Source organism: Gobio gobio (assembly GCF_949357685.1).
Source record: "Gobio gobio genome assembly, chromosome: 25".
Lineage (NCBI taxonomy): Eukaryota > Metazoa > Chordata > Actinopteri > Cypriniformes > Gobionidae > Gobio > Gobio gobio.
The window spans coordinates 21682691-21697144 of NC_137121.1; the positions used below are offsets into that span (position 1 = coordinate 21682691).

The 14454-nt window shown below is 38.2% G+C and overlaps 1 protein-coding gene across 1 annotated transcript in view; it reads left to right on the plus strand.

Annotated features, from left to right (window-relative positions):
• The window catches only part of ptprz1a (protein tyrosine phosphatase receptor type Z1a), a 70754-nt gene that overhangs the window by 22292 nt on the left and 34008 nt on the right, over positions 1-14454 (plus strand). Inside the window, exons 2-7 of the mRNA XM_079810415.1 lie at positions 3157-3228; positions 9885-10064; positions 10547-10698; positions 10958-11053; positions 12765-12831; positions 13269-13426. Coding sequence (XP_079666541.1) covers positions 3157-3228; positions 9885-10064; positions 10547-10698; positions 10958-11053; positions 12765-12831; positions 13269-13426 — 725 coding nt within the window. The remainder of the gene's footprint in view (positions 1-3156; positions 3229-9884; positions 10065-10546; positions 10699-10957; positions 11054-12764; positions 12832-13268; positions 13427-14454) is intronic.

A 14454-nucleotide genomic window follows, 5' to 3' on the forward strand; every position in this document is an offset into this window, starting at 1 on the left:
GTAAAACCGAGTTCTGGCTGTCTTTCTCTGCCTTTGAGAAAATGACAGGCCAGACGAGCCAATCCTGAAGTCTCCTGGTTTGACGTCCAAGCAGGAACGGTTTCCTCCCTTTCCTCCGCCCAGAGAATCTGGCACGCCCATGCAAACGCTCGCGAGATCATGGGTTGTGAACGAGTGAATGCTGGCAGTTTCTCAGTGTTTGGATGTACAAATGAAAACAGAAGTCTTTTTTCAGTTCCTTCTGATCTGTGATCAGTGATTTCTTACGTGTAGCTAATTATTTATTATTCGTGCACACACTGCGGCTTCTCTCTCTCCCGACAGAACGGTGTTTTCGTGTTTTATATCTTGTGAGTCAGTGTTTTTGTACATCCTCGTCGCGTCTATCTGTTCTTAAATGTGCATACAGTCAGGAGTTTCTGCTTAACATCGGCAGAGCCACATCTTTAGAGATAAAGCTCACGCACACCGAAGCTCGGCCTTCAACATCCCCGACCCCCAGTACTGCATCTGGCCCACAGTGGAGGCACCAAACGCGGCGTGAGATTAAGCAGAAGGGGGGTAAGCGTGAGGGTATCTGGGCTAGGCTAGCCAGCTTTCCCCACAATAAACTGGATTACATTCGATTACAGCTGTTGTGTCTTTGTTTGCGCTGTGTAAGTTACTCAATGCACTGACGCTTTTCATATGATTGGAACATATCTAGAAATAATGCTTTAATCAAACTGACTAACTCGTTCATCTCGCTGTAATGGTACATTGCATGTGTTACAAAGTTGGTAGAATAATGATGAAGACGGACTCGGCGTGTCTGGGACTCGTGTTTATTCAGAACTCTCAGATACAAACACAATAAACTCGCGCTGACAGACAGCTCTCTCACAACTCAGTAGTTACTATAAATAACTTTGTTAGCAATCGCTCCGTCTCTGGTACATTAGTGATGTCCGGTTCGCGAACGAATCATTCTTTTGAATCGGTTCTTTTTAGTGAACCGAACCAGTTCACCAAATCGGACTGAATCGTTCTAAACGGTTCGCGTCTCGAGTCAGCGCTGATCCATAATTTACTAAAGTTACTAACTTTCTGACATGAGTGACAGCCCCTCCGACTAGAAATAGACTAATAACCTGAAGTATATTCTAGTAACTACAAAAGTTCACCCTGAACTGAGACATGCTGAGAACTGATGAGAAGTGAACTCAGGTCCATCCGTCTCTCTGGCAGCAGCTCGTGCGTCGTAGACCTCGTTAAACCACGCCCCCTCTGCTCATTTCAAATGCAAAGATGCCAGCCAATCACAACAGAGGGCGTTTTTACTGAAGTCTCACAGCAGACACGCCTCTTGAAGCAGGGCATTCAGCCACAGGGCAAACAGCAGTATAGACAAAATGCCTTTTATTTCTAAATTATAACATTTTATGATGTAAAAATCATACTAACAATATAAGTACACCTCAGGAAACACTATAAAATAATAGAAAAATGCCATGCCATGGGACCTTTAAAAGGCAACCAAGTCTCTTAAAAGGCTCTGTATCTTTTATAATTGACTGCTTTTCTGCGGCCAGTCTGATTTGTTCTATTTTTGTTTGTTGATTTGCAGTGGTGAGACTGAGTTATGGACAGTTATGGATCAGAGGTCTGACCCACATGCAATAGACATGCAGGCTAATTATATGTTAATTAGAGCATCGACAGAAGGCTTTTAGGGGTTGTTTACAGAACACCATTTCAACTAAAAAACTGAAAAAATTGTATGCGTTTTGGCCGTTCATTTACACAACAATGCCTGCTTTGGGTGGCTGAAAACGCAAACTTCTGAAAACAAGATTCTAAGTGGACGTTTTTTAAAACAATAGCTTTGTTGTTTCTGTGTAAACTACAAAAACGCACATTTCTGAAAGCGGTGAAACTAAATGAATCCTGTAGTATTTTGACAAGGATTGATTTGATGTATTGTCTCCTATATGGCATGTGATTGGAAGACTTTGTGTCGAAGTGAAAAAGGCAAAAAATGATCAAAGCTTGCTGATCAGCTGGAGACCAACATTTTGTAAGAGCGGAGTGATTATGAGGAAGAACTTTGCAGATGATCTTTTACCGCATGACCTTAAAATCCCGGGTGACGAACTTCTGACGATAAAAGAGACCTTTTTCAGGTCAAGTGAATGAAACCACCAGGCAAAAGACTGAACAAAGAGAATAATAGATGTTGCCTTTCCGTTCAACTCCTCCTGAACTCCCATTCTCGATGATTTCCATATTGTGCTTACAATCTGACTCATAATTGCATTCTTATAACAATTATGCCATTTGAATTTGGCACTGTCACCTGCCTAACAGGATGTATGTGGCGGATTACAACCTAACTGCAGTATTTCAAACCATTAGTAGATAAAATACCTAGAAGTCATTCACAAGACAGTGTTTGAATGTCTGTGGTAGAGTTTTGACAGCAGGTCACAGTAGGTCATGACATGATTTAACTGCTGCAAGAGGAATGTTAAGATTGATCTCTGTTTTTGAAGCAGTTTAATAGCTGATTTTAGCAGTTTTTAATCAATATTTGCCAGCCACATTTTGAATAAACATGCCACATTTTTAAATCTGAAGATTTATATGGTTTAACAGGCTAAAGAGGCATTTAAACTTATAAGACTTAAAATAAACAAGAATATTCAGAAAGTTTTAGGATTTTAATATATTTTTTTTATTAAATGTATTATTTAATAGTAATTTATTATTTATAATTATTATTTAAGTATTTATTTAATTATTTGTCATGAAAGCAAAATGACAACATACCAAATACTAAGAAATTCTGCTTGATTATTTTATATCATCGCACAATGTAAACTACATTATCGCCCAGCTCTAATCTGCTAAACGTGACTATAAGGTATGCAGATGTTCAGATATTTTAAACATTAATATCATGCTTTTCTGTAAAGCTGCTTTGAAACAATGTGTATTATGAAAAGTGCTATACAAATAAAATTGACATGATGAAATTCTATTTTTTTTATACCTTTCATTCATATAGTTTTGCTGATTACTATTTCTATTTCTATTCAGGTTAATGTGTTTCTTAGCAAACATGTTTTTATTTGGTCATTTTGACAGAATAAACTGACTTTTCTTTTTCCTTTTCAGTGGACGTATCAGAAGCATATGGATTCAGATCACAGAAGAAACTCTCAGAGAACATAGACTGGTCGTACGCAGGTGAGTGTTGCATTCAGGATTGATATTGTGTTTATTAGACTTCAGTTTGTATAAAGGTTCAGTCAGAATTTCTAAAGATGCACATTTTGAAGTGAAGTACCGGTGGCATCCTTCCCCCATGCCAGCTCAGGTTTAGGGATCATCTGTGTCTAAGCATGCAGGGCTTAACGCCACAGATTAAACTCATCCGTATCTCCTAACTGGGCTTTCGGGGTTAATATGGCCTAAATTACAGGTCCTGTCTGATCTAGCCCAGACAGTGCACGTCCAATTTTAGAGAGTTTGTTTGGGTTTTCATGAAGTAAGACGCCAAGTTGTGGCTCCTTTGTGTTGTCCTAATATCCTGAAGGATGAAAGACCGTTTCATTTGTAAAACTAAGGGTTTCTCTTGTTATTAAATTAAACAAAATGTATTTCTATCTCATTTGACACTGACTATTTGCTGTTTTATCTCATTATTGTCATGGAAAACATGGAACAGAAATATGACCACTTATGTGTCTTTCATAATATTCTGTTTGCATAAATGTAATCTTAGAAGACAAATGACGACTTTTTTGATGAGCCATATTGTAGACTTTGGGTAGTAGTGATTTAGTTTTACACAGTGATGGATAGTAGCAAAGTATTTCTTTGTTACTGTACTTAAGTACATTTTCAAGTAGGCTATCTGTACTTTATCTGAGTATTTTTATTCTACGAAAACGTTTAATTTTACTCCGCTATTGATCTGGTTAAAAAAAAAAAAAAACACTGAATGATTCTTTCGTGAATTGGACAGATCTAACTACAACTGTTCTTGAGCCAACAACTCACTGATTCAATGGTCCGGTCAAAATGAGCCAACAGGGATATCATTCTAGCTTTCGATCAGTACTTTTTACTTTTAATACTGAAAAAAATAAATTAAGTTTGGTTACACATTATTTTACGGTGTCTTTGTTACACTGTAATTATACATTTAAGTACTGAGTTTTATTAAGTAACTACATTTATTTACTATAGGGTTAGGATTAGGGTTTGACTTGGTTTATGGTTAGTTGCATGTAATTATGCATAATTTATAGTTAAACAATGACACTGTAAAATAAAGTGTTACCTCAAGATTTTTTTTACTTTTACTTTAAAACTGAAATTGAGTACTTTATTTTAATTGGGTATCTGTACTTTTACTCAAGTACTTGTCTAGTGTACTTCGTCCACCACAATTTCCAGGAATTTCTCTGATCATGTTTGGGCTTTTCTTGCTGCCGTACCTTTAAGACTTTATACAAATAAGCCCTGTTATGATTGGCTAACTCCTTCACCTTTAAAAATGAATAAAAACGGCACCAGCAAGTCGCTGTAAATCCGGAGGATCGTATTTCAGGATACGTTTACACGAAAATGATGTACTAAAAAACGGATGTGTTTTTCCTTTGCATTTTTCGCGTACAGACAACATTGACAAAATGATTCCCGTTCACACGAATCTGCAAAAAAAGTACTAAAAATGCTGTATTATGCTGCCGGGCCAGTAGGTGGCGATGTCACTTTGTAAAGAAACACTAATGCGCCTATAGACTGAACATGTTATGTGCGTGCGCATGACACCACCGTTTACACAAATTTGTGTTTTTATAGTTTACACAGAGATAATAACGGTATTGTTTTTTTGCACTTTGAAACCCCTTTTCAAAAGACTGTTGTCGTATATGAAAGGCCAAAACGCATAAAAAGTTTTCCGTTTTTAGTTGAAGTGTGTTTAAGGTTGTGACGTCAATACCACGACCATTTGTAAACAATTAGCATGTAGCATTTTAGCTTCTTAGTTTTCATATTATGCTCTGAGTTTTGCGTTTATAGACGCAACAAAGTTTTTTTTTTTTTATGTCAAAAGAGCAAAAAAAATCTTGTTTTTTTATTATATGGCCCATTGAAGTTTGGGAAGAGAAGAAGTATCAAATCAAACAACATCAGTGACATATTGTGCATCTCTCATCTTTTCATCTGCAGCTCTTTTCCATTTCTAGCACAATGGAGAATTCCCCTGTCTCGCTTTGTTATTGAAAGTAGGCCAGATTTGAAATTCTGCTTATTGTTGTGCACTCTTGATATAAAGCGTCTGATCTCTATGATTTACAGATCATTCCTTTAGAAAATGATCCTTCCACCTGGAGCTCAAAGTTTCAGAGTGTTTAATCCTGGAAAGATGATCTTAAATTTGGATAATAAGTGACCAGTTTATTAGCTTTAAAACTCTTGTCTTTGACCCGTCACAACAAAACAGATCTGGGTGTCATTGGAGGTTTGCACAACAAAGGGGGCATTATAGCGTCCGGGGCACAGGCAGGCGGTTGGTCATGCAGATGGGACATTGTTCATCAGCATTACCCAGAATACCGTGGCCCCTCCTCTTCTTTGACCCCTTTTTCATATTGCTCATAACGTCGAAATGATACTGAAACGTGAATAATCAATCCCTGAAAGCTAATTCTGACATACTAAACTTGCAGAGAAGGCCCGAGCAGAGCTTGTCTGGATAAGTGTGGATAACTGAAATGTGCTTTGTGCTTTTATCCGAAACAGAACGCAAATCTGGAAAGTTTTATTACTTTAGTTGTTGTACGTATTATGGCAGTTCAGAAATTACATGTCTGATGAGTTGCACAAAAGGTTAATACTCTATTGTGTTTGAAAATGATGTATCACCTACACTAAACCTGACCCTAAACCTAAAAAGATAGTGTTAAAAAATAAAATGTGAGATAAAAACGCATTTGCTGACGCAAACATTCCAGTAAGATTTTTATGTAGGCCTAACTCAAGGCAAGTTTTGCCAAAACACTTCACAATGCAAATGCAGTGTTGTACCGGGTGAGCTTCCAAGCAAGTTTACTATGTTAGAAAAGCAATATATGGAGCTGATTACGTGATGCAAATGTTAAACTGTAAATCATAATAAAAGTTGTTGTTTTACTCCATCTAGCGGTAATTTACGCTGGAAACTGCAGTTAATTGCATGTAAAGGTACGTTTTTGGAGTAGTATTGGGTAAATGGTCATTCTCAGGATACAGTCCCAGTTGTGCTAGAAACATTCAAAATAATTTTAAACCTCAATCCCAAAGTACCTAATAGGGCCATATTGGGGAACCACCATCAGAACACCAGATTTGCAGAGAACCAGTAGTTTAGTTTTACTAACCCTATAGTGGAATATTATTTCAACCCTGTCACAGTTGGTTTGGAATGTATATACTTTTATACAACGGTTCTTTCTGGTTCTCGAATCTGATTGGAATGGCTGAGAGGCTTTTCCAGCCGTGCGATATTCCCCCAGTATTAGTCCTGGAACCGTTTCACCATTTGTATCACTGCGCTTGCGGTGACTTTCATGGTGGTTAAGCAAATACACCATATTTAAAAAAAGAATACTACTGTTGTTGTGTCACGAAATGTAGTTTTAAGAGCTTTTTAGCCAAGAATGTAGTTATTTAGATCTCAAATATGTGACTCATATATAAACATAGCGCATATTTTACCATTTGTTCAGATGCTTTCGCAGATGCGAGCTCCAGACCGACAGCAGCCATTCAGCACTCATGTACCCGCAGAGAACAGATTCATCTCGGCCAGTCTTTCGGGAATTTGCAGCTGGCTCTTATGTAGATAGTGGTTAAACATGAGATATAATTCACTTGGGGTATATAAAATGGGGAATCTTTGGGTTAAGGAGGAAATTAACACCTTCCGTATTCAACTTACAAAAAAAAGTGTAACTGTTGCGACGTATGACGTTACACTTTCTGCAGAAGTTAAATACGGAAGCCGGTCTGGCGAAAGCTATATATTATACTTTATAAAGTTTTAAATATGGATATTTTTCTTACAAAACTCCATCGATTCGCTTCAGAAGGCCTTGTGGAGTATGTTTATGATGGATGGATGCACTTTTTTGGGCTTCAAACTCAGTGGACCCTGTCACTGCCATTATAAAGCATGGAAGCATCAGGATATTTATTAATATAACTCTTGATTGTGTTAATCAGAAAGAAGAAAGTCATACACCTAGGATGGCTTGAGGTTGAGTAAATCATGGGGTAATTTTCATTTTAAAGTGAACTATTCTTTTAAAGGATTTGATGATAATATTTTGATTTAGTGGAACAATTAAGTAAGGAATAATTAACAATGGATTATTTTTCAATAATTCAACGGCCCGGAGTCATTTATTCCATTTATTCCAATATACTATGGTTACCACACCTCAAAACATTGTTCAGATTATTTATTTCAAGACATTTGTCAGGTTTTGTCCTTAAAACGCTCTTGTGTGCAGGACTAATTTCCTACGCATCTAAACCCAAGCCTCCGTTGATAATTCCAAAACGTAATTTTAGAACTAGTAATGGAGGCTTGAGTCATTGATATCGGACTAATGCAGTTATTAATGCAGTGAGTTATTAGAGAGAGAGCGAGAGAGAGAGAGAGAGAGAGAGAGAGAGAGAGAGAGAGCACGCGAATGTGAATTACTGTGCGTCTCTCAACAGTGTTCGGCAACAGCGTCTACTAATAGTGAAAAAGTAAGAACATCGCCTTTATTACCTCGCTAGTGAGAATTGTTTTCAGCTTTTAAGCTGCTAAACTATTTTACTGATAAAATCGTCAGAGCCGCTCTAACAACGTTTCTGAGTGTGTGTCCTGTGAGTGTGTGTGTTTGAGTGGGAGAGCAGAGAGAGCGGGAGAAAGAGAGTATGTGCTTTCCGTACATAAAACAATTGAATTTTGAGGCAAAAACATGGAAATAATTTATTGTTTTTATCCAATTGTTTACTATATTTATTTGGGTTTTGGTTCTTTTGCTGTTGTAGGCTGTAAGGACCTTTGAAATAAAGGTAACTAAATAATTTGGCGAAATGGAACTGTTATACGGTCAAGACCTGCTTGAAACCACTTTATCTGTTTCCCTGAAAACAATTGCACACCTTAGAACGTTCGCCAACCAATCAGATTCAAGCATTCAATCGCCCGTAGTATAAAAGTGTTTATTACGCCAAGTTAAGATTTATGTATAAAAATTGGTTTCTAAGTCAGCTTCAGTTCTTTTTCTCTATATCCTTTCTCTATCCCACCGATTACACAAAACACTCTCAAAAAAACTGTTTACTCTGATGTTTCTTAGAGACAACAGAAAAACAAATACTGACAATTCCAAATGAATCATGACAGCTTTGAGTGTTTGTACTCACATAAGTCCTTCACTGAGGAAGGAGGGAAATTACAGTGCTAATGAAAGAGGAGTGAAAACATTTAACTGGCATTTTGCTCTTCTGATTTATGCTTGCTGCAGCTTGTCAGGCATCCAATTATCCCTGTCCACTGGAGTCAGAATGGCGTGACAGTTCACAACCCATCAGCATGAATACACTCTATTGAATATAATGATAGTCATAAACAGATATGACAATTTTTATGCATTGTTAAATATGGTTAAAAGTAAATGTTAACGAGAGGGTTGATACTACATGTTTCTGAAAATCTGGATGTACATTTAGGCCATTATGTTACTTGCCTGACCCGTCGACATGGATCGGACTTGTTTGTTCAGCACATCCCACAGATGCTCGATTGGATTGAGATCTGGGGAATTTGGAGGCCAAGTCAACACCTCAAACTCGTTGTTGTGCTCCTCAAACCATTCCTGAACCATTTTTGCTTTGTGGCAGGGAGCATTATCCTGCTGAAAGAGGCCACAGCCTCCAGGGAATACCGTTTCCATGAAAGGGTGTACGTGGTCTGCAACAATGCTTAGGTAGGTGGTAGGTGTCAAAGTAACATCCACATGGATTGCAGGACCCAAGGTTTCCCAGCAGGACATTGTCCAAAGCATCACACTGTCTCCGCCGGCTTGCCTTCTTCCCATAGTGCATCTTGGTGCCATGTGTTCCCCAGGTAAGCCACACACGCACCCGGCCATCCACGTGATGTTAAAGAAAACATGATTCATCAGACCAGGCCACCTTCTTCCATTGCTCCGTGGTCCAGTTCTGATGCTCAAGTGCCCACTGTTGGCGCTTTCAGTGGTGTACAGGGTTCAGCATGGGCACCCTGTCTGGTCTGAGGCTATAATAATAATAATTTTAAATAATAAAAAAACATAATAATATGCTGCCTCGATCAACTACTGATTTTAAATACTTAAAACAACCAATAAGCCACTTAAGGGTGTGCGTTACAATGGTTTTTCCACAGTTAACAGGGTTAACTCCACATTGTTTAAGGCTTACCAACAGCCTTTCTTTATTCATTCAAGCTGTTCTGCTGTTTTTTGACTCAACTGTACTGTATCTACTGTACACTAGTGTTTATGACTCAGCTGGGGGTGTGTAATGCACCTATTGACATGCTAATGAGAGTGACCTAGAACTGCTGGTGACCTGGTTCATAGGCGTCGTGTTTGTGCTTTAGGGACCTCCAGAGAGAGGACTTTGATTAACCCACCAGCAACTACTGAATACATCTAATGATGCACCTGTGTGTCTGTGAATGTGGTTTTTGGAAAGTGTGTATGTGCGTCTGTACTGAAGCATCTGTTTTAAATGCAGACGGTCCTCCGCTAACAATTATGAATGATTTTAAGAGGTTTATTTACCCAATTGTAACTTGTTTCTTACAGGAACTCTAAACCAAAATAACTGGGCAAAGAAATACCCATCATGCAACAATGCCAAACAGTCACCAATAAACATTGAAGAGAGCCTGACGCAGGTCAAAATTCATTTCCAGAAGCTGAAATTAGAGGGATGGGCGGAAAAGACATCAGACTCCACTATAGTAAAGAATGACGGGAAAACTGGTGAGAACAACTGCATTTTTTATGTTGCAAATTTATTAAGTTACATTTCTTTTCAAGGTGGAGATGGTGGTCCAGTGGGTTAAACCACTGAACTGATACACAGAAGGTTGCTGGTTCTATCCCAGCGGTCACCACCAGTGTGTCCTTGAGCAAGGCACTTTACTCCACATTGCTCCAGGGGGATTGTCCCTGTAATAAGTGCACTGTAAGTCGCTTTGGATAAAAGCGTCTGCCAAATGCATAAATGTAAATGTAAATGTAAAATTGTTTTTAGAATATTTTCTTTTTTTAAATATTATTATTATTATTCCTTGAAAAATATAATGAAAATTGTTATTTTGTCAGAATACACAGATATAGTACTTTTGAATGGCATCAACAGAGAAATGCTTTTTGTAGTCACATGGTCGAGTTATGACTATTCAGACTTGGTGTGAAAAGATATTAAACGTTTATTTCTGTAATGTGTTGTCTGTCTCCAGTGGCCATCGATATAGGGGGAGAGTTTTATGTGAGTGGAGGGGGGCTCAGGTCCAAGTTTAAGGTGGGACGCATCACTTTCCACTGGGGCCTGTGCAACGCCTCCTCTGATGGTTCGGAGCACGGCCTCAACGGAGACAAATTCCCCCTGGAGGTATTTTACACTCACGTAATAAAATGATGTAAATTCAAATCAGTATTTATTTAGTATATTTTTTATTTCGCTTTTTTTTTTTAAAGTCGCTGCATAATAAGCAGAATAATATAGTCATCTTTCGCAACCAAGTCCTGATCACCAAGTGGGGGTTAATTTAGCAATAATAACTGGCTAACTGCACATTATGCCTTACTTTTAATATGAAGAGGGAATGTATATAAATGTTGATTAAATGTATTGTTTGTTTATGGTGCAGATGCAGATATATTGTTACGATGCAGATGTTTTCAGTGACCTCGATGAGGCCCTCAGAGAAGGAGGAAAGATCACAGCGTTGGCTGTGCTGTTTGAGGTGAGCATATACAAAGTCGTAGCCTGACGTCGTCATACTCAATTCTAGTCAGAATATGAGTCTGATACTGCTCCGTTGGGCTGTGATTATGGGGAGTGTTTCAACCGAACCAGGAAAGACCTCAATTGGATCGACATTCAACTAATCACAGCAACGGAGCGACGCGTAACGTTAGTTGTCAAATGTCAACAGAACTCAACTGCACTGTGTTGCCAAGTCCACGGGTTGTTTTCCATGTCCGCGGGTTGAAGCGACCCCAATTATGTAATATACAGAATATTACATAATTGAATTTAGAATTTAAGGATACACAGAGTACTTACCAACACGATAATCATTTCTGAGAGAAATAGTAAAGGTGAATGCATATACGAACAAGTTCTCCGTTTAGGATTAGAACAAATTCAACCCAAGCGCTCTTTGGTGACGTGAATGATTACGTTACTGTTTATCATCTGTCCATCATCGTATAAAGCCCGCCCTGACAATTTCATTGGTCCGAACAGTTTCTGTTCGGGCATAATTACTCCTCTACGGATCAAGTCCAGACCGAACTGCCCGAGCTCAAATGTTGTGGGCGGGGCTAAGTTCGCAAAACGCTCACTGCCACTAGAAAACAATTTTAAAAAGTCTCTCACTGCAAAAATGCGTTCTGTCAGATCGGGGAAACATCAAATTCTCCAAAACTGTTCGCCAAGCTTACGATTACATTTCATATTTGAAATCACCAATGCAATCTGACAACAACTGTCTCATAAATTTGGTTTCTAAATACTCAAATCATGACAAAAAAACCTGCATCTTTCAGCCTGGACAAAGCTAATGCGTATGCGCAATCCTAAACATGCATCTCAGAACACTGCCTGTTAGCTTCTAACGGCAGCTGCAGTGACGCAATGACTTTACTCATCAACGATTGGCTCTTTTATTCTTTTATTTATTTTATTTATGAGGCGGGGATTATTCACCATATTGGGCATTGTACTTTCTCCCATTCATAAGTAATCTGAGTGCACTGTCTTTTTATATATAAAGTCTTTGGTATATATAGCATATGTAGGGAATAATTCATGACGGGCCGTTGAATTATTAGAAAAATAATGCACACTCGAGGTGGTAATGTGGCCACGAAAGCACTGTATATTGTGGTCTTGTTGCTGGTACATACTTGCTTTCTTTATGTATTGAACACCCTCACTCCATCAAATTAATAATCTTAGACAGGCTTAGACACTCTTCAAAACCTCACCACACCCCCGGCCAGCATTTAGCCTGAGGTACAGAGCAGTTTCATAAATCCTCATCTCCACGGTTGTTCTGATGGGAGAGACTGACAGAACATTACACAATGTGCTGCTAAACCTTCATAATATGTTGGCTTTTCCCTGAGGATATTCTGGTTTAATTCATGCGCAATAACATGAAGTTGTGTGCTTGTATGTTGTGTTGTTTTTGGTACGACATGTTTTGAAAGTGAAGCTTGTATGGACGCGTCTTATTTTGAATGCAAATAGTTGTGGTTAGGATGTAAGGCAACAAAATATGTTTTTTTTAAATGAAATCTCAAATCCGTTTAGTCTGAAGAGCAGAAAATAGCATTGAAATGCTCAACAAGCACATGCATTTGTAGTGTTCAGGTGCCCACTTTCTTTTGGCCTTATATATTTAGTTTATTATGTAATTATTATGTAATTAATACTTCTCTCCACAGACAAGTACTGATGATAATGAAAATTACATGGCTATCATCGACGCAGTCAACAGTGTCAGCCGTTATGGTAAGTTCAGTCTTCTTTTCTACATTCAAAGGGGTCATATTCCTCATTTTTGCAGTATTTATCAGTGAAATCCTGTTTTCCATGATGCCCATTTAAGCTCTTCCATGTCCAAAGGCCCTTAAAGTGACAGTTCAGCCAAAAAAAAAGATAATTCTGTCATTTTACTCACCCTCAAACCTGTATGACTTTCTTCTGTGGAACTTGAAAGCAGAAATTCTGACTTGTGTTGGTCGCTCTTTTTCATATTATAGTAAATCTGAACCAAAGCTTTCAAGTGTCAAAAAGCGTGGTCCATACGATTTATGCTCTATATTCTGAAGTTATACGATAGCTTTGTGTGAGAAACAGATTTAAATTCCTTTCTCCATGGAAGACAGAAAGTCATATGGGTTTGGAACGACATTAAGTGTGAACTCTTCCTTGTTTTCTCTGGTCAGGAAAGAGCGGCCCCATCTCTCCGTTCACCATGCAAGGTCTCCTGCCCAACTCCACGGAGAAGTACTTCATCTATAACGGCTCTCTGACCACCCCTCCCTGCTCTGAGACTGTCGAGTGGATCGTCTTCAAAAACACAGTGGCCATCTCAGATGTTCAGGTCAGCTTCATGGACAGCTTTTTAGAGCATTGACCTGCTAGCACATATAACTGCATGTGTTATTTACATATTTAAAGGGACCGTTCACCCAAAAAGGAACAATATGGACTCATCATGGACTAAGGCTTTCAAGCTTCAAAAAGGATGCATAAGTCCTTCCTAAAATCATAAAAGTGGTCCACATACACTATATTCCAAGTCTCCTGAAGGCATTTTGACATATCTTGACCCAAACTTTCCTTGTATTGACTATTTTTGTCTTCTTAAACTTGAAAGCCTCAGTTGCATTGCATTTGCTTGGAAAAGAGCAACACCAAAAGCACACTATTTAATATTTCTTTTATAGTGTTTCACTTAAGAAAGTAAGTCATACCCGGGACGTCATTCACTACCCTCCTCCTCATTAATGTTTTAAAGTTTGACATCAACCTCCTCAATCAATTCATTATTAACAATATAACTAGAATTTTTTTTACTCCGAGGTGAGTAACAGAGTAAGTTTATTTTTTCGGCGCAACAATAATTGAACCTTTATTCCACGAGGTGGCAAAGTCTGATACACAATGATGAAGGGATATTTCACTCATAGTTACCGCAGGCAGAAAACAAAAGAATAGGAAATATCATCAGCAAAATTTGAAATGGCTCAGCGATTTACTGAACGCAATCTGGTGAATGGATCTGGTGAAGTAACTGTCAACGATCAAAATATATTTTATGAGATATATATTATATTTTTGAAAATATATTCGAGATCACGAATATGAGCCAGGTGCTGAATGTACTGGGAAATGGGGACACTGATGATGGTATAAAACATCTGCTCAAACTGAATCCTTCCAAGCTCCAAAAGTTAACAAAATATGCTTTATTTTATTCTTCTGTAATTGTTACTCTAATATCAGGAGATTTTTTATTATCTCGACAGGTAGAGATCCATCTGTGTTAGATATAGATCTGGGTCGATAAAGACCCAAATATGTAATAATGATTGGCGAAATACAGGCTCCGACACAGCAGACGATAAA